This window comes from Chiloscyllium plagiosum, unplaced genomic scaffold (genome assembly GCF_037043375.1).
Source record: "Chiloscyllium plagiosum isolate Xiang-an unplaced genomic scaffold, Cpla_swu_hap1 HiC_scaffold_3, whole genome shotgun sequence".
Classification (NCBI taxonomy): domain Eukaryota; kingdom Metazoa; phylum Chordata; class Chondrichthyes; order Orectolobiformes; family Hemiscylliidae; genus Chiloscyllium; species Chiloscyllium plagiosum.
In genome coordinates this window covers 3,259,726-3,280,487 of record NW_028270141.1, presented here as the reverse complement: position 1 = coordinate 3,280,487, position 20,762 = coordinate 3,259,726, and the positions used below count along the sequence as shown (strand labels likewise).

At 42.0% G+C, this 20,762-nt stretch overlaps 1 protein-coding gene across 12 annotated transcripts in view; it reads right to left on the bottom strand.

Moving 5' to 3' along the window:
- The window catches only part of dnmt3ab (DNA (cytosine-5-)-methyltransferase 3 alpha b), a 627,694-nt gene that overhangs the window by 160,924 nt on the left and 446,008 nt on the right, over positions 1 to 20,762 (bottom strand). For all 12 annotated transcript variants that reach the window (XM_087977018.1, XM_087977035.1, XM_087977038.1 and 9 more), the window contains 2 exons: positions 5,599 to 5,757; positions 2,706 to 2,813 (listed from right to left, as the gene is read on the bottom strand). In XM_087977018.1, coding sequence (XP_087833144.1) covers positions 2,706 to 2,813; positions 5,599 to 5,757 — 267 coding nt within the window. The remainder of the gene's footprint in view (positions 1 to 2,705; positions 2,814 to 5,598; positions 5,758 to 20,762) is intronic.

Genomic DNA, 20,762 nt, shown 5'->3' with positions numbered 1-20,762 from the left:
TTACGAGTTTGAACACCTCCTTTCAATTTTCTTTCTCCAAGGACAGCTTTAGCTATATCAGTTTATCTATCAACATAATTGAAGTTCCTCATTCCTGGAACCATTTCTCGTGAATTTTTCATTCACTTTCTCTGATGCCTTTACACCCTTCCTAAAATGTGATGTCCAGAACTGGATGCAAAATGGCAGCTCAGGCCAAAACAGTATTTTCTATCATCATAACGTCTTTGCTATTGTTTGCTATTCCCCTATTTCTGACGTGTGGGATTCCAAAAGCTTAACCCTCCCATCATCCTGCTTTGCCATTTGCTGACTTACATCTATCTTCAGGTCCCCCTTTAGAGTTACACATTGTTTTATATTGTCTCTTCATTCTGGACCTATACTCTGTACAGCAATTTGGCTAGTCCCACTCTACTACCTTTACCTGCAGTTTTTTTTTCAGATTCTTATCCATTTGCTTTTGAAAGCTGCTATTAAATCAACTTCAGCCACACTGTTATACAGTGCATTCCAAGTCCTAACGATACTGCGTGTGTTGACATCTCCCCTAATATTATGTGATTTTTTTAATATCAATTATCCTAAATTAGTTTGCAGTGGTTCTCAATGGGAACAAATATTCTCAATCTACTCTGTTCAGATCTCTCATAACTTTGAACACCTTTATAAAATCTGCTATCAACTGGAGCAGTTCATCAAATTTGCCAACAACTTCCACACCATCTTTAAATTCATTTGGTCTACCCCAGACATCTCCCTCCCCTTTCTTGACATCTTCGTTTCCATCTCTGGCAACAGTCTACAGACTGACGTTAACCATAAACCCACAGGCTCCCATAATTACCTGGACTACACCACCTCCCACCCAATATCCTGTAAGAACTCCATCTCATTTTCCCAATTCTTTCGAGCAGATGCGACAAGTCGGATGAGGAGACATTCCACTCCCAAACATCCCAGGTGTCCACCTATGTCAAACAACATGCTTTTCTCCACTCTGTCATCCAAACAGCCCTCTACCATTCCCCATTCCACTGCTCGAAAACTGTCCCCAACCCCACCAAAACACAATAAAGACAGGGTCCCCCTTGTCCTCACCTACCACCCCACCAGACTCTGCTTCCAACGCATCATCCTTAAACACTTCCACCAACTCCAATTAGACCCCTCCACCAAGAATATCTTCCCCTCCCCACTCCTCTTTGCCTTCCGCAAGGACTGTTCCTTCGCCAATCCTTGGTTCGCGCCACTCTCCCCACCAACACCTACCCGAAACCCCGGGACCTTCCCCTGCAACCAGAAAAGATGCAAAACCTGCTGGCACACTACCCCCCTCACCTCCATCCTAGGCCCCAAACAGTCCTTCCAGGTGCGACAGAGGTTCACCTGCCTCTCTTCCAAACTAGTTTACCATATCTGGTGCTCCTGCTGTGGTCTTCTCAACATCAGAGAGACCAAACATAAACTCAGGGCACATTCCGCTGAGCATCTGAGCCAGGCCCGCAGGGGCCAACTGGACCTCCCGGTCACAGCCCATTTTAATTCCACTTCCCACTCCCTTTCCGACATGACCATTCTCAGCCTCCCCCATTGCCACAGCGAATCAGACTGCAAATTAGAGGAACAATACCTCAACTTTCACCAGAGCAGGTTACAGCCCGGAGGACTCAACATTGAGTTCTGCAATTTCAAAAAAACCTCCCTTTCCATCCAACTCCCTTCCCAGCCCCTCCCCCTCCCTTCCATTCCTCTAACCGACTCTTCCTTCCAGCTACCAACCAAATTCATTCCTCCCATCGACCTGAACACAGGTTGAACCCTCTACCTGTGTTCACCTATCCCTACCATATCACTCTGCCCCCTCCCCACCCAAAACCCGCCTTCAACCTACTCCCTTTATGAGCAGCTCTTCTTACCCCACCCTGAATCCTGAAGAAGGGTTACACCCGAAACGTTGCCTTCACCACCTCCTGATGCTGCCTGGCTTGCTGAGTTCTTCCAACCTCCGGCTTGTCTATCTTCATTCTGCAGGCAAATGGATCGCTCCATATCACTGTGTTAAGTTTCATCTGCTACCTGTTTGCTCATTCCACCATCTCAGATGCAAGTAATGGACTCTTCCTCACCTACAACCAAACTTTGAAGGATCTTTGACAAATTCTTTGATACTGTGCTAAATATTGCTGATAGGATTCTTATTTTGAATACAAGGTTTGCAAGGATAAATCTCAGCTGTCCAGGTGAGGAGAGAAATTGCTCTTCTTAACCATCGGCTTTCAGTCTCTCCACTGCTGTGCTGTGCTGTTTGCTCCTGCTCAGGGTGTTTGATTTGCCTAGGATACCATTTTGCTCAGCTTCTTTTGCTCTGCTGCACTTTTGTTCCTGTTTAAGACCTGTATCCATGTAATATTTTCAGCTTGCTGCATCCTAAGAATCTCCATTGCAGGCTTCATCTAGTTTTCTGTGAATAAACAATGAGGTGCTTTCTCGAAGGGCCATTCATACAAGCACTCTGGACTTCCAGCTTCAGTGCCAGAAAAGCTACAGCTATGTTTCCTAACACTTCAGGTAAACATCAAAAATAGTCAAAAAATTAGCTGAACTGAGGCCAACACAATCAAAGTATACTCATTGAGGTTGGTATGATATATTTATTATGAACAAGCATTTTAAAAAAACAGATTAATGAATGAGTTTCATACCTGTAAGACTTCAAAAATTGCTTTCCTATACATAGGCTGTTTGCTATAGGTTGGCTGGTGAAAGGCAGTAGAAAAAGAACTCAAAGGCATCAGCTTTTCTACACAGACCTGTCAAATGAGAGAAAACTGAGCTCAGTGATTACTGAGAGAAGAACATATGATCTTTCATTTACATAACTCTAGCCCAACATACCTGACATAAAAAGGGAAAGTAGAAAGAAACAAACAAATTAGGAGAGACAAATTTATATCAAGGAATCCTATACTGCCTCTGAAAAATACCTCAATACACTTCACATAATATTAATTATTATTCATATACCGACTTGGTGTGTGGGCAAATGCAGCAACCATTCACAAACATTAAAATTCTACAAAAGCAACAAGATGAATGATCATTCTTACTCTATTTTCAGTGGTGTCAGTTGATGGAACGATATGTGGCTATACAGGACATTGGTTAGGCCACTTTTGGAATACTGCATGCAATTCTGGTCTCCCTGCTACAAGAAGGATGTTGTGAAACTTGAAAGGGTTCAGATAAGATTTATAAGGATGTTGCCAGGGTTGAAGGGTTTGAGCTGTAGGGAGAGGCTGAACAGGCTGGGGCTATTTTCCCTGTAGCATCAGAGGTTGAAGGCTGACCTTATAGAGGTTCATAAAATCATGAGGGGCATGGATTCGGTAAACAGACAAGGTCTTTTCCCTGGAATGGGGGAGTCCAAAACTAGAGGGCATAGGTTTAAGGGAAGAGGGGAAAGATATAAAAGGGATCTAAGAGGCAACGTTTTCACGCAGAGTGGTACGTGTGGAATAAGCTGCCAGAGGAACTGGTGGAGGGCTGGTACAAGTACAACATTCAAAAGGCATCTGGATGGGTATATAAATAGGCAAGGTTTAGAGGGATATGGGTCAAACACTGGCAAATGAGACCAGATTTATTTAGGATATCTGGTCGGCATGGATGACTTAGACGAAAGGGTCTGCTTCCGTGCTGTACTTCTCCATGACTCTAAGAGCGCTGGAGAACTAATTTATACGTCTCAAGAATAGGATTTGTTCAGTCCTTAAGAAGCAAAACAGTTAAGATAGCTTATTCTCACAACTCCAGAACAGAAAGCTGGAGATGTTTCATTTACACACATCAAGTAGAAGTGTACTTGAATTATTTTGTTCAAAAGTATCAAGAACAAGAGAACTTAAAGAAGTGTTCCCAAATCATATTCAGAATTTTCTTCTGGAATCATAGAATCCCTACAGTGCAGAAACAGGCTATTTGCCAATTGAGTCTGCATCAATGCCCCAAAGAACATCCCACACAGACCAAATGTTACTTGCCACGAGTCAGCCCAATGCCTGGTTATTGTCCAGAGCCTGGTTATTGTCCAGATCTTACTGTATTTGAACATGGACTGCTTCAGTGTCTGAAGAGTTGCAAAAGGTGCTAAAAATTGCACAATCATTGGCGAACATCCCCATTTTTGACCTGCTGACAGAGGTTAGGCAATTAAAGAAACAGCTGAAGATGGTTGGGCCTAGGACACTACCCTGAGGAACTCCTGCATAGATATCCTGGAGCTGAGATGACTGACCTCCAGCAACCACAATCATCTTCCTTTGTTCCAGGTGTGCCTCCAACCAGGAATCTCTTACATCTAAAAGTCTGTAGAACATCTTCTTTTAGAGACTTGCAAAACAAATAGATACATCTAAAAAGTTACCTTTGCTTATTGCTTCTTTATTTTTCTCTAGCTACATTATTCTTTTCCTCAGCTATGTTCCTTTGGTTTTAGTTTGTTGCTATTTCCCTAAATTTCACTTTTTCTTTATCAACTAATTCTCTCTCCTCCTATTCCTTCCTCATACCCCTCTCTATGGTAATTCTATTTCTCTACTTCCCGAATTTCTGTTGTTATCTTTTATTTGTCCAGCTCTCCCTTTCGTTTCTTGAAGTGCAGATGACACGCAAATTTCAGTTTCTCCATACTTTCCTGTGACTAACCAGTTGATGCACACATAAAAATTTTAAGATTTGTAGTCACAGACTCGTGCATGTCTCGAGACTTTTCTTTTGAAAGAAAGTAATCCCTTGGTCCTTTTGGACCACGTATTATCTTTGCCAAATTGGTGAGTGGGTCACTAGCTTCCACTTTGTTGACAATCTAAGTTGATTTTCTCAGTTTCGTGTTATAAGAATACGATCTCACTGATGAACCCTCCCTCAGGACCGGCCCTGGTATTGCGTCAGTATTTCAGTGCTGACATTGCTGAATCTGGGAATTCAGTAGTGTTGCTGGTTTGGATTTATGTTTGCAAACTGCTATTCAGTAGCACGGCATACTAATACTCTATGCAATGTGATACTGTGCTGCTTCATTCCCATGATGCAGGTGTTTCTCGGTACAGTCAGTCCTCCACATCAGCAAGGGCTCCATTCCTGAAAACCCCTGTGAATGATGAAATTAGTGAGAGTGTGGAGCTAAATTAAATGTAGGTTAAAAATATGTTAAATATCACAGAGTTTTGCTCATGGACGTTGAAGTTTATTCTAACTTATCTTTTGATACTGATGAGCAAATTCACAATTTGTGATTTTGCAGATACAGAGGATTTACTGTAATATATTGGGGTGTGTTACACTCTCTTCTATCATGAGAAAGCCACCACACTGTGAGGACTGCAGTGCCAGCTTTCTACACAGCATTATCAAATGAACAGAATAATCATATGTGATCAAGTTTAAATCATGAATTTTGTAAATGGCATGACAAGAATACTTTATAATCTAGACCCATTTTGAAGTATCTTCATTGAGATCAAATATTTCTATTCTCCCAGTCACAGTAAGAAAGTACATGAAAGAATTTTTTGAAAACCAAGACATTAAACTTACAACAGAAAATTTTCCATCTCCAAACCACATCACCCATCGCGTTCCTTCGGCTGCCCGACTTCGGCCAGTCATCCACCAGGACACAATGCGACCAGGCCACCAGGAGAATCCCCTTAGCTTCCCCCAGACCAGCTCACCAATGCCAAATCCACGTCCATCCTGAAATGGCAAATGTTAATGAAGGAATTTTATCATTCTTTGCAAAAAACTAGAGATGTGCAAGGATTGAGTCCTGGCGTTAAGCAGCCCTGCCATCCATTACATTGCTATGAATGAGTAAAGAGTCATTTTTTGGGAAGTTTTTTAACTTTACTGAATGGGGGAATCTTAAAAATTATAGCACTGATGAGGTCACTCAACACATTAGAAGTGTGTGAATGATAGCTTTTCCAAAAGACTGCAAGACCTAAAAGCGGATGTATGCCATTCAGCCCATCAAGTCCGCTCTGTCATTCAATGAGTTCATGGCTGATCTGTCAGACCACAACTTCACCTTCCTGCATTGGCATCATAATGCTCGATTCCCTTACTGATTAAAAATCTTTCTCAGCCTTCAATATATTTAATGACCCAGCCTCAACAATCTTCTGGAGTAAAGCATTCCGCAGATTCACTGCCTTCTGAGAGAAGAAATTCCTCTTTAAACGTCTTAAATGTATTCTGAGGCTATGCCCTCTGGTCCTAGACTCTCTCACAAAGAGTAGAGCCCTAGGTAGTGTTGTCGAACCAAGACACCTTTGGGTTCAGGTACTTAGTTCTTTGAAAGTTGCATCACAGGTAGGTGGGATGGTTAAGAAGGCTTTTAGCACACTTGCCTTCATTGCTCAAACTATTGAGTATAGGAAAAAACTAGGTAAAAACAATGACTGCAGATGCTGGAAACCAGATTCTGGAGTAGAGTGGTGCTGGAAAAGCACAGCAGTTCAGGCAGCATCCGAGAAGCAGTAAAATTGATGTTTCGGGCAAAAGGGTATTCCTGATGAAGGACTTTTGCCTGAGACGTTGATTTTACTGCTCCTCGGATGCTGCCTGAACTGCTGTACTCTTCCAGCACCACTCTACTCCTATTGAGTATAGGAGTTGGGACATCATGTTGAGGTTGTACAGGAGAGTTTGGAGTACTGAGTGCAGTTCTAGTCACCCTGCTATATAAGTATATTATTAAATTGGAGAGCATTCAGAAAAGATTTACCAGGATGTTGCTAGGATTGAATGGTTTGAGTTATAATGATAGCTTGGATAGGCTGGGACTTTTTTCAATGGAGCTGAAAAATGTGTTGCTGGAAAAGCGCAGCAGGTCAGGCAGCATCCAAGGAGCAGGAGAATCGACGTTTTGGGCATAAGCCCTTCTTCAGGAAACATGTTTTTTCAATGGAGTGTGGGATGTTGAGGAGTGACCTTAGAGATTTATAAAATCATGGGAGGCATAAATAGGGTGAACGACAAGGGTCTTTTCCCTAGGGTGGATGAGCTCAAAACTAGGGGGCATATTTTTAGGGTGACAGGAGAAAGATTTAAAAGGGGCTGAGGAGCAACTTTCACAGAGGATGATTCATATGTGGAATGAATTGCCAAAGGAAGTGGTGGATGCAGGTGACAAAATGTATAAGGTATAAGCAGGTAGGGAAAGAGTTAAGTTTTGAGATTTGTGAAACAAAAGGTTAGCTGAACATGACTCAGATCAGATAAGAACTTGCAGTTAATAATGGGGTACTGGAGGCCAGGGTAATGGGTTAACAAGGTGGAAAAGCAGTCATTATGTAGAGCCATTTAACAATATTGGAAGCGTTCATTATGTACGGTCAGTTAACAAGGGGAAAAATATCCATTATGTGAAGCCAGTTAACAAGGTTAAGAACATTCATTGTATAACAGCTAAAGGCTTAATCTCTACTACTGACACTAATTTATGGGTGGCACAGTGGCTAGCACTGTTGCCTCATAGCGCCAAGACCCGGGTTCAATTCCCACCTCAGGCGACTCTCTGTGTGGAGTTTGCACATTCTCCCCGTGTCTGCGTGGGTCTCCTCCGGGTGCTCCGGTTTCCTCCCACAATCCAAAAATGTGCAGGTTAGGTGAATTGTCCGTAGTATTAGGTGATGGGGTAAATGTAGGGGAATTGGTCTGGGTGGGTTGCGGGTCGGTGTGGACTTGTTGGGCCGAAGGGCCTGCTTCCATGCTGTAAGTAATCTAATCATTGATTGTAACGATCACCAAATCAATATGTATGTTGTCTTATCTAGATGCTCCTCCCTGTAAAATGACTATATAATTCATTGAGAAACTGCTGTTTGACAGAAGACCGAGAATTCCTGTCAATGTGCATATGGGCGATTGTTCTCTCTCCCTACAGGGCCCGGAATAAAGATGGAGGTAAAACTACACGGTGTCTCTGAGTGTTTTACTTTGACTGAGGCAGGAACGGGACGACACAGGTACAGTTATAACATAACATTTAAAAGACATTTGGACAATGCATAAATTGGAAAGGTCCAGAGGGATATGGGCCAAATGCAGGCAGGTGGGACTAGTTTAGTTTGGGAAACTGGGTTGGCATGGATGAGTTGGAGCCATGTTTCTGTGCTGTCTGACTCTCTAACCTTTCGAATCCTCGATTCAATATTTTCCAATGGAGTCATCAATTCTAATCTGAATTCCATGCTCTTTTGTCAAAATAAACAAAATAATGTCAAAAGCATGTATTTATATTGCAACTTTTAACAGAAGGTCTAAATGTTGACACTAACATGTGGTGTTATGACACGTGGTAATTTAAACCCCTCTGCTAATTTAAACACAGAGAAGCTCACCTCATGCTGTAATCTGTTAAATTTCGAGAGGCAAAGAACTATCCCAGGGGTCATTATTTAGATGAAAAATCATCTATTTTATTCTTTTAAGTCCAATAGAGAGAATTAAAACAACTATTTACTACTCCTTTCTCTTAAACCTATCTTTTAACTCCCACTCTACAATACTGGTCTGATAAAAATAAAAATCCCGATTAAGATTTACAAAGAAAAAAAATCACATTTTAAAACCAGTCAGCTTTGTTGATTCTCCTTTGTGGATTTTTCTCCATATTTTCCTGGGTTGTCTTTTTTTCGGTCTTTTGTTGCACAACTTTCCTTATGAACAGGTACCTTTCAGAGATGTTCTGCTAACAGTCCAGACCTGTTGGTGCTCTTGCAGTTCTCCCCCTAACTGTACAAAACATCCGGTTTTATACCCCAAAACATCGGATCATTTCATTGGTTAGATGTTATCCCAAACAGTAAAATTCAAATTCGATTGGAGTTTGGTATCTGGGGCATAATTTAAAAGGATTGGCCGAATTTTAATTTGTTTTTGTTCTGTGGCAATGCAACTCCAGCTATTTGTTTCAACCAAATGTCACAGTTTTAAATTGTTCAGCACACTCTGCACTTTCAGTCAGTCCTAACCAGCTTCCTCTCTCCCCTAAAGATACAGTACACACCTACACCTTCAGTGTTCAGAAGCCCCTCTTTGTGTCAAATACGTTAGCAAGGTTGTAAGTAGCCTGCTTGCACTAGAGGCAAAAGTGAGGGCTGCAGATGCTGGAGATTACAGCCAAGATTAGAGTGGTGCTGGAAAAGGTCAGGCAGCATCCGAGGATCAGCAAAATCGACATTTCGGGCAAAAGCCTTTCATCAGGAAGCCCCACTATTTACAGAAGTGTGGAACCAGGCTGAATATAGAAAGTTCAGAGGGGAAAAGAAAAATGAAATTAAACGGATAGGAAGCATGGAAAGGCTTGACAGCTAATATAAAGGAAATTCAAAAGTTTTCCTCAGGTATTTAAACAGGAAAAAGGTAGTAGGGTTAGAGATCAAAAACTAGACCTACACCTGGAAGCAGATGGTGCTCTGCATCTCCCTTTATCAAGGGAGATAACCACTGTGTGAGAAAGAACATTGTTAAGATATTGGATAGGCTAAAACTTGAGAAATCATAAGTAATAAGAAGTCATTAAAAGTTGATAAATACCCACAATAGATGGGATATACTACGAAAACAAAGTGACAATTATAGGAGGTACTGAACATAATCTTCAAATCCACTTTAAGTACATGTCTGGGTTCAGAGGATTGCAGAATTACAAATACAGTGATTAATTGATTTATTGTCATGTGTACAGAGGTACAGTGAAAAACGTTTGCTTACAAGCAGATTAAAGTAAACGAGGATGTACAGACCAAAAAGACTTAGTTAGAGGCATACAGGTTACATTGTGCAGGGCATGCGCTGGGTGAGATCTGCATTAGCAAGATCAGCATTTATCATCAGTCTAACAATGGCTGCGAAGAAGTTATTTCTGAACCTGCTGGTATGTGTGTTCAAGCTTCTGTATATTCTTGCTCAAAATGAGTAATTCAACAATCTCAGTTGAAGGAAAGGTTTTGAAAATGCACCCAAATTAGATGTTTGAAATAAGGTGTTGGTACTCCAGAAGCATAATGTCTATAAGACAATGAGGTAAATTGCCAGTTTAAATTCTAGGGAATATTTCTTAGAGTCATGGAGTTATTCAGCATGGAAATAAATCCCTCGGTCCCACCTGAACATAATCCCAAACTAGACTAGTCCCACGTGCCTGCTCCTGGCCCATCATATCCCTCCAAATCTATCACTCCTCAATTTGTAGCTATGCCCCCTCGTACAAGCTTATGTCGTCATCCTAGGAAAAAGACTTACATTGTCTACCCTATCTAATCATCTTGTATGTTCCTATCAAATCCCCTCTTAGCCGCCTTCTCTGCAATGAGAACAGACCAAGTCTCTCAGCCTTTCCTGATAAGACCTTCTCACCAGATCAGGCAACATCCTGGTAAATCTCCTCTGCACCTTTTCCAATGCTTCCACATCCTTCTTGAAATATGGGGACCAGAACTGTACACAAAACTCCAAGTGTGACTGTACTAGCGCTTTGTATAGTTGCAGCATGACATTACTGCTCTAGAACTCAATCCCTCTACCAATAAAACCTAACACACTATATGCCTTCTTAACGACTACAGGCTGAATATTTTCCATCAACCACCACTCGCTACCTTCTTACAGAAAAGCAGTTTCCAATCCAAACTGTTAAATCACCCTCTATCCCATGCCTCTGCACTTTCTCTAACAGCCTACCATGTGGAACTTTATCAAATGTGGAACTTTATCAAATCCATGTACACTACGTCAACTGCCTTACCCTCATCTACATGCTTGGTCACCTTCTCAAAAAACTCAATGAAGTTTGTGAGACATAACTGCCCTTGACGAAACCATGTTGACTATCTGCAATCAAATTGTTGCTTGCTAGATAATTATAAAGCCTATCTCTTCAATGATTTAGTGAAGGATAATATTGGTCAGAACACCAGCTCCTCTGCAAAGTAGGGATCTTCTAAGTTCACTTTAAAAGGCTGAGGAAGCTGTGATTTAATATAAGAACTATGTTTTGGAAATATTCAAGGGTAGGTTAGGGGACCATTCCACTGAAAACACAATTTTTCTTGTGAAAACCAGGAAGAATGTTAGCGACAGGTGGACCTAGGGAATCCCGTAGCAATACCATCTCTTTACACAGATGGTGTCATTAAAGCTGAAATCAATAATGTGAGTTGCTAAGTTTATAAATTCAATGAATATAGACTCAGAAAATAGCAGAGTATTTGGATCACCATAATATAGTGATGCCAGGCAAAAGTCTACACATTTCTAGAGCAGTAAATTAGAGACCAGGCTTGCAAATTCCTAGCGCATCTTAACACGCTCCCTACTACACTCAAGTTAACCTTTGAAGTGGAATAGTTTAACAAACTCTCTGATTCCAATTCCCTTTTATAACTGGCTAGTTGAGAAATGCACCAATGTTGTCCATAAATGTTTACTGCAAGCCTACCTTCACGAGTCAACATACAGTGACAGCCCAATGCGCAATGTGATTGGTCTTATCAAAACTTCCAGCTACAGGGTCTGAACTATTTACCAAGCTAGTTTAACATCAAAATAGGATACAAAGCTATCTTGTAGAGTAACTATTTCAAACAAAAAATTGCTCATAGCACATACTCACTATTGGTACTAGGGTGGCCACTTTCAGACTTGAAAAGTATGTCTATTTCAAATTACTCTGGAAATTTAAGATGTCTTCAAAATTTGAGTAACACAGTGTAATATTAGCCATTTCAAGCTGCAACCATATAGCAGCAGATTGAGTGCATTTTCCATTAACAAGAGAGTGCCATCAAGCCAAAAGAATCTTCTGCCTATCAAACAAATGAGTAATGTATGTCAGCAAGTTCTCAGTTAAAGTTGTGACTGCAATTCTGAAAATCATGACTTGAAGTGAACCTAGGCTTCTGTAAAAGTCAATGTTAAAACCGGTTCCTTCAGAATTTCTTGCTTGAAAAAAAAAGAGGGTTCAAGCTAAGTAATTCAGCACCTTTCTCAGTGAAAACTTTAAAACATGTAGTTGAAATGGTGCACAGTCTTAAATGCCTATATTCATAAACAAAACACCTCAAAAATAAAATTAAAGACTAAAATAAAACTATAAATATAAATACAGCAAATCCACGACCACTTCCATCTAGGACAAGAATCCCAAATAGATGGGAGCACCTCACCTGCAAACTCCCTCCAAGCCACTCACCATCCTGACTAGGAAATATATCACCATTCCTTCAGTGTCGCTGGGTCAAAATCATGGAATTCCCTCCCTAAGGGCATTAAGGGTCAACCTACTGCATATGGATTACAACTATTTGAGAAGGCAGCTCACCACCACCTTAAGGGGCAACTACGGATGGGCAATACTGGCCAGCCAGTGATACCCAGATCCATGTAAGAAAACAAAATGGTTACACTCACCTGATAAAGTTCTAATTAACCAGGCTCCATCTGGTTCCTGTACTTGCAATGACCAATATCTACTACTAGAGGAAGCCTCGGACATCAGTGCAAGTTCAGAACAGGAGCCAGGAGGTAACTGGACACTAGAGACTTCAATGGTCACCAAAAGAAAAGGCAGGAACAGAGCTGGATTTGGAAAGGGTCAAGAGGTTAGGGGCAAGGACATGTCAGTGAGAATGCCTGATGAAGGGCTTTTGCCCAAAATATCAATTTTCCTGCTCCTCGGATACTGCCTAAGCTGCTGTGCTTTTGACAGTGAGATGTCAGGACTGAGTGCGGCTGAAAACACATTAGGAAAAAGTCTCAACTGCAACTGTGGTAAAATTAAACTCACAACATTACATGAATATATTGTTGCTATTTTGTAAACACCATTAAATTGAAACTATTTTAACAGTCCATTTGAAAGAGACATATATGAATTTTCTTGCTGGTGCAATTGCCTGGTGCCAGGCAATTCAGCAATGTGACCAAACAAGTAGTGGATTGTATCAAACAGCACAAGCCTTTTAGGAGAAAGTGAGGACCGCAGATGCTGGAGATCAGAGCTGAAAAATGTGTTGCTGGAAAAGCGCAGCAGGTCAGGCAGGAGAATCGGCGGAGGCGAAGGAATTGGGAACATGCGCTTCCGCTGCATCTGCTCCCAGGAGGACCAATTCCAGTACCGAACAACCCAAATGGCCTCCTTCTTCAAAGACCGCAATTTCCCCTCAGACGTGGTTGACGATGCTATCCACCACATCTCCTCCACTTCCCGCTCCTCCAATCGCCACCAGGACAGAACCCCACTGGTCCTCACCTACCACCCCATCAACCTCCAGATACATCGTATCATCCTTCGTCATTTCTGCCACCTCCAAACAGACCCCCCCACCAAGGATATATTTCCCTCCCCACCCCTATTAGCGTTCCGGAAAGACCACTCCCTCTGCTGCACCCGATGTGGCCTCCTTTACATTGGGGAGACAGGCCGCCTACTTGCGGAACGTTTCAGGGAACACCTCTGGGACACCCGCACCAACCAACCCAACTGCCCCGTGGCTGAACACTTTAACTCCCCCTCCCACTCTGCCAAGGACATGCAGGTCCTTGGCCTCCTCCATCGCCAGACCATGGCAACACGACGCCTGGAGGAAGAGCGACTCATCTTCCACTTAGGAACCGTCCAAGCACAAGGAATGAATGCAGATTTCTCCACCTTCCTCATTTCCCCTCCCCCCACCTTATCTCAGTCCCAACCCTCAGACTCAGCACCGCCTTCTTGACCTGCAATCTTCTTCCCGACCTCCCCCCCCCCCCACCCCCTCTGCGGCCTATCACCCTCACCTTAACCTCCTTCCACCTCTCGCATTCCCACTGCCCCTCCCCCAAGTCCCTCCTCCCTACCTTTTATCTTAGCCTGCTTGGCACACCCTCCTCATTCCTGAAGAAGGGCTTATGCCCGAAACGTCGATTCTCCTGCTCCTTGAACGCTGCCTGACCTGCTGCGCTTTTCCAGCAACATATTTTTCAGCACAAACCTGTTGACTGTTTGTAAAATGCAGAGTACTGATCATGCTCAATTGATGCTTACAAAATTCAGAACATACACAAAGTTATTCTGATGGACAAAGAGTTGGTCCTGCAGCAAAGATGGGATTTACATATTGGAAACAAAAACCGAAGTTGCTGGAAAAGCTCAGCAGGTCTGGCAGTATCTGTGAAGAGAAATCAAAGTTGACATTTCGGTTCCAGTAACCATTCCTCAGGACTGAAGCAGTTCTGAGGAAGGGTCACCGGACCAAAAATGTTAACGCTGATTTCTCTTTACAGATGCTGCCAGACCTGCTGAGATTTTCTAACAATTTCTGCTTTTGTTTCTGATTTACAGCATCCACAGTTGTTTTAGTTTTCGTTTACACATTGGAACCCTGCGGAATATCTGATGGAGGGAACTGTCTGGGAAACTGAAGCTTCCAATGGGCAATTTCCCTGAACCTGGAGCCTGTTTATATTGAAGAATTCAGAGAGTTTCGCAACAGTTAACATAGTTACCCGCAGAAAGTCAGACAATTAAATATCTAGCCAAACTTCTGGGTAAATATTAAGCTGATTGCTACCCCTCAATACATCACGAACAAAAACTGCTGGCATCATTCATAACAGTGTTGTGCAAAAAATAAAGTTGACAATGGGAACATGCATGCAACAAGGATCTCTTGCTCCACCCACCCCACCCCACCCCACCCCCCCCCCCCCCCCACTCCACTCCACTCCACTCCCCACACACACACACCAGCAACAGCAGTTAGCCATGGAAGTCAATGCTAGAAGTTTAACCCCAAGAATCTGGTTGCAGTTCCATAGGATGTTTAACGATATCATCTGGTCAAGGTTAATGAACATATTTCAAATAACATATCCTGCCAACAGCAACATTAGGCTTATCCATTGCTCAAATCACCATACTGTCAATACTCAACTAACTTTTCTGACTCATATCTAATATTTTTGGCATTCATCTCACCTAACTCTCACTGTGTCAAGTCTCTCAGCCACATGTCACTTGTACATCTTATTCAATCATGACCAGTGAAATAGACTGAACTATACTTATGACACACTATTCCCTAGCTCTTGGTAACCCACAATGGAACACATTACTGAAGGTAGCAGGAACTGGCGAGGGCTAACTGTTCCTGCCATACAGGAGAGAGTGCTGCTCATTTTCCTGGAGTTCAGAGAGGTAGTGCTCGCTATCTAGGCTGAATCTACTGATGATGATGAGGTCTCTTCCTACCTCATGAGGCATGGTGACCCTCAGGTTAAATCACCACTCGTCATCTCTCTAAGGAGAGCGCGGCCTTATGATCTGGTAAGAACACAGTGACTTGAATCATCCTTCTTCTCCTTTATAGTCTACATAGAAGAATACAGCGCAGTACAGGCCCTTTGGCCCTCGATGTTGCGCCGATCCAAGCCCACCTAACCTATACTAACCCACTATCCTCCATATACCTATCCAATGCCCGCTTAAATGCCCATAAAGAGGGAGAGTCCACCACTGCTACTGGCAGGGCATTCCATGAACTTACGACTCGCTGAGTGAAGAACCTACCCCTAATTTCAGTCCTATATCTACCCCCCCTTAATTTAAAGCTATGCCCCCTTGTAATACCCGACTCCATACGCGGGAAAAGGTTCACACTGTCAACCCTATCTAACCCCCTAATCATCTTGTACACCTCAATCAAGTCACCCCTAAACCTTCTTTTCTCTAATGAAAACAGCCCCAAGTGTCTCAGTCTTTCCTCATACGATCTTCCTTCCATACCAGGCAACATCCTGGTAAACCTCCTCTGCACCCGTTCCAGTGCCTCCACGTCCTTCCTATAGTATGGCGACCAAAACTGCACACAATATTCCAGATGCGGCCGCACCAGAGTCTTATACAACTGCATCTAGGTAGACATGAACTCCGTTCCATGTCCATGCCATTTTCATGCAACACAATCCTACCAAATTGGCTTTTGTTCTCACCCCCCCCATCCCCTCCCCCACCAAAAAGATACGATGTGCAACCCAGCCAGATTATAACGAAAAGACCAAGAAGACAGTGAAGATGACCAATAGTTACATTGTTTGACATTGTGACTGTTCCAAAGTTTACACTGAGCATATCATAGTGGATAGTACAGCAACAAGATTTTCAGATGGTGAGACATTGGGCACAACGCACTGCACCAGAACAAAAGTCAAAGATAGTGCAAATGCTATCTTGCTGGAGAGTGAGAACTCAGATGAGGAGTTTAATGGGTTAGGCTACAGAAGACAGCTAATAGAAGAGGAAATCTGAAATAAGAACAGAAGAGACTGGAATCAATCAAAAGGGTCACAGTCCTGAAATGTTAACTGTTTCCCTTCCAAAGCTGTTACAGGATCTGCTGAGTATTTCGAGTATTTCCTGGTTTTACTACAAAGTAAGGCTTGTGAGCCAGACAGTGAAATACTTGGTGCATAAAGAAGTCTATCAGAAAGCTCTGTTCAATATCAAGGAGCATGGAAGATTCTGGTAGCAACTTAGCGCAGAGTTTTGCGCAGAGACTGCAGTCAGCCAATCATTTTCAGTATGGACATGGCGATCAATTCCATCAGAACACCTTACCAAATCAACCAGAATGCAACACTGGACAGTCAATGACTCAGCTTCTGTTGCAGGACAAGCAACTTCCACAGTAAGTCTCAGTATGCCAGTGACCCTCTGAAACCACGAGCAGGAACCAATGAGTCTTTTTCTGAGTGGCAGGCAGTGACTAATGGGGTACTGCAAGGATTGGTGTTTCGGTCCCACTATTCATGATATATATAAATGATCAGAAAGTGGGAATCTAATGCAACATTTCCTAGTTTGCTGACGACAAAGGATTATGATTTGTGATGAGTATGCAAGGAAGTTTCAAGGTGATGAAGACAAGCTGAGTGAATGGACAAATACATGGCAGATGTAGTACAATATGAAGTTATACACTTCGGTGCGAACAACAGGAGAGTATTATGCAAATGTGAAATGCTGAAAAATGGTACACCAGCCAATGAAAATAGACAGGTAGGTTCAGCAAGCAATTAGAAAAGCCTTCATTGCAAGAACATTTGAGCTCAGAAGTAACTGTCTTACTCCATTTATATAGGGCCATGGTGTGCAGGCTTGGTCTAAGAAAGGATACCATACCAGGAGCACTGTTTGCAGTTTTGATCTCCCTGTAGAAGTAAGGATATACTTGCTATTAAGGGAGTGCAGAGGAGGTTCATGACACTGACATGGGAATACCAGGACTTTCCAATAAGGAAAGATCAGGTCTACTGACCCTGTATTTAGTAGAGTTTAGAAGGATGAGGGGGGATGTGGTTGAAACATGAACTCTAACAGGCATGGACAGACCAGATGCAGAGAGGATATTTTCCCTGTTTTGGGAGTCTAGATCCAAGGGTCAGAGAGTCTTAGGATATGAGGTGGGCCATTTAGAGATGAGTAGGGAAAACTTCCTTTACTCGGACAAGATAGTGAATCAGTGGAATTCTCTACCACAGAGGGCTGTGAAGGCCAAATTAGTGAATATATAGAGGAAAGTAAGAGATAATTTGTTTTAAATTTTAAAGGCATCAAATGGTACAGGAAGAGGCCATGAAACTGAGGATATGACATTGAGATAGAGGATTGTCAATTCATCAAAAGTTTTCAGAATTTTACAAACTTATATTTATCTTTTTTTGAGCCTTTGCTCCAGTGGAAAGTGATCCAATATCTTAAGTCATTTCTCCTGAAGCCAGTTCTCCACTGCTGTCATCATCCTGATCAAACTAGGTCGTACCTTCTCTAGGTTAATAAAGCCCATTCTGTAAAGTGATGTCCAAAACTACTTCAACTAATTTTGTACAAATATATGTCCTCACTACTTTTTTCAAGACCTCATTTATGAAAATGCTTCTGAACTTTCTATGGCTTTACCCACCTGTATCCAGGATTTCAGGGGACATGTCATTAACCTCTACATCTTTGCACACCCATACATTTTTGGACTTCTCCATTGGTCGTATGCTCCGTCTTAGAGTCATACAGTTACACAGCGCAGAAGCAGACTCTTCAGTCCAATTCATCTGCGTTGACCAGATATCCTAAACTGATCTATTCTCATTTGCCAGAATTTAAATCATATCCCTCTAAACTCTTCCTATTCATATACTCATCCAAATGCCTTTCAAATATTGAATCTGTACCAGCCTCCACCATGTCTTCTGGCAGTTTGTTCCATATACACCACCCTCTATGTGAAAAAGTTGCCCCTCAGATCCCTTTTAAATTTTTCCCCTCTCACCATAAACCTATGCCCGCTTGTTTTGGACTTCCCCACCCTATAAAAAAGACCTTGGCTATTCACTCTATCCATGCCCCTCATGATTTTATAAACCTCTGTAAGGTTGCCCCTAGCCTCCAACATTCCAGGGAAAACATCCCCAGCCTATTCAGTCTCTCCTTATAGCGCAAACTCTCCACTCCAAGTAGCGTCCTTCTAGGTCTTTTCTAAACCCTTTCAAGTCTAACAACATCTTTCCTATAGCAAGAAAGTTCAGAAAATTTCTTTGCAAATTAAGTTGATCCAAAACACAGCTCTACAAAACTTCACTGAACACCAGGCACCGATTTTAATGCTTCCACTTCCCAACAATAATTATTTTAAATTTACACTATTTTAGCTAACTTCTAGCCCATGCTGTTTTTTAACTGCTAAGAAGCAATTAGGTGTTGTTCAACTGAGAGTTGCACCAAAACTTCCAGGAAACATAAGTAGATGATATCCATCACTTCAGCATTTTATCATATCCACAAAAATGAAACTGAGCTAATTAACCATTGCCCATTCTGCCCAAATCAAATTACAATGTTGTGCATCTCTCTTTTTATTCTCCCTTTCTCTCTTGCTATTTCAAAACTTGCTATAAATTCTGTGTCTTACAATTGTGTCCTCCACAACCACCTGATGAAGGAACGGTGCTCCAAAAGCTAGTGCTTCCAATTAAACCTATTGGACTATAACCTGGTGTTTTGTGATTTGTAACTTTGTACACCCCAGTCCAACACCAGCATCTCCAAATCACGATATTCACCATGTTATTGCAAGTGAAACCAGAGAAGAAATAACTGAGTAAGTGCTACCACAATATCAGCTGCATGTCAAGTAGTGCCAAATGGTTTAACTGTTCACAGACGAAACATTCCTTTTCAATATTGCTTACAATTCTAGAGTTGTTAATTTTCACAAGCAGTGAGTACATTGTGTAAACATCTATTATGTACTGCAAGAGGGAGCATAGTAAGTAATAATTAACTAGTCATTACAGAATAGTTCATTTGACAGCTCAACACATCTGGCAGGAGAAAATAAAGTATTAATTTCTATGCACAAATGCTCTTACCATAAATCTAACCATTTAAGGTGACATTGTCCTAAATCTCAAGAGAAATATATTCCCTGGTTGATTCTCACAATTTATGAAAAATAAGTATGAGAACATCGTTTGTTTTTAAAAAATTTTTGCTCCTTTTCCAGGTCAAACTGTTGGTTGTAATGGAAGATATCGTACTCTCAGACAATCACCAATGCTGGCTTTTTCTATACAGATTGTCCCACGAAGAACACAGTGGAAAAACCTTTTGATTATTTTTCCACGGTCACACTCCAATGCTTTGGCTTCTGATCAATGGAAACTTCAGCCACAGTGACTGAGATTAACTAACTAGCAGAACGTGGGGATAAAAATTGTGTCTCACCATTCAGTGGTAGGCACTTACATTTCAAAAATCAGCAACACATATAAAATCGTGCTTCCCAATGTTACCTGATTTTAACACCCAGACAGCTGCAAAACAATGATACAACTGTACAAAATTCAGTTTAAAAGATCAAATATAATGCATCAACATTTAGTTGAAATGTATTTTTAGTAGCACTTTGTAAAAATGCAAAAATGTTATGTACTCATCCCAATTTTTAACAATCAATCCATATTCGCCAGTTAAAGATGATAAGTGAAGGCCCGCTACAAACAGTCTAAGATTCAAAAATCAAACCTATTCACACCTTTACCACAGGCAAAAATTAGCAGCCTCTTTCCCTACTCCCACATTAACACACGCTCCCTCTCCCTCTCCCCATCAACCGTATCTATTTCCCCCTCCCTCATCCCATCAACACTATTTGTACACACCCCATCAACAGTATTTAACCCCCCCCTCCAATCAACAGTATCTAATAGCCTGCTCTGTCCACATTAACAGAATCAAACCCCCTGTCCCCACTATTATCTCACCCCCCCATCCCCATTAACAGTATCTATCCCCCTCCCACGTCCCCATTAACATTATCTAACCCCCTCCCCATCACCATTAACAGTATCTAACTCCCATCCCCATTAACAGTATCTAACCCCCCCTCCCCGTCCCCATTAACAGTATCTAACCCCCGTCCCCGTCCCCATTAACAGTATCTCCACCATACACCGTCCCCATTAACAGTATCTAACCCCCGTCCCATTAACAGTATCTAACCCCTCTCCTCCCCGTTCCCATTAACACTATCAAACTTCCCCTCCCCGTCCCCATTAACACTATCAAATTCCCCATCCCATTAACAGAATCTCCCCCGTCCCCATTAACAGTATCTAACACCCCCATCCCCATTAACAGTACCTCCACCCCCACATTA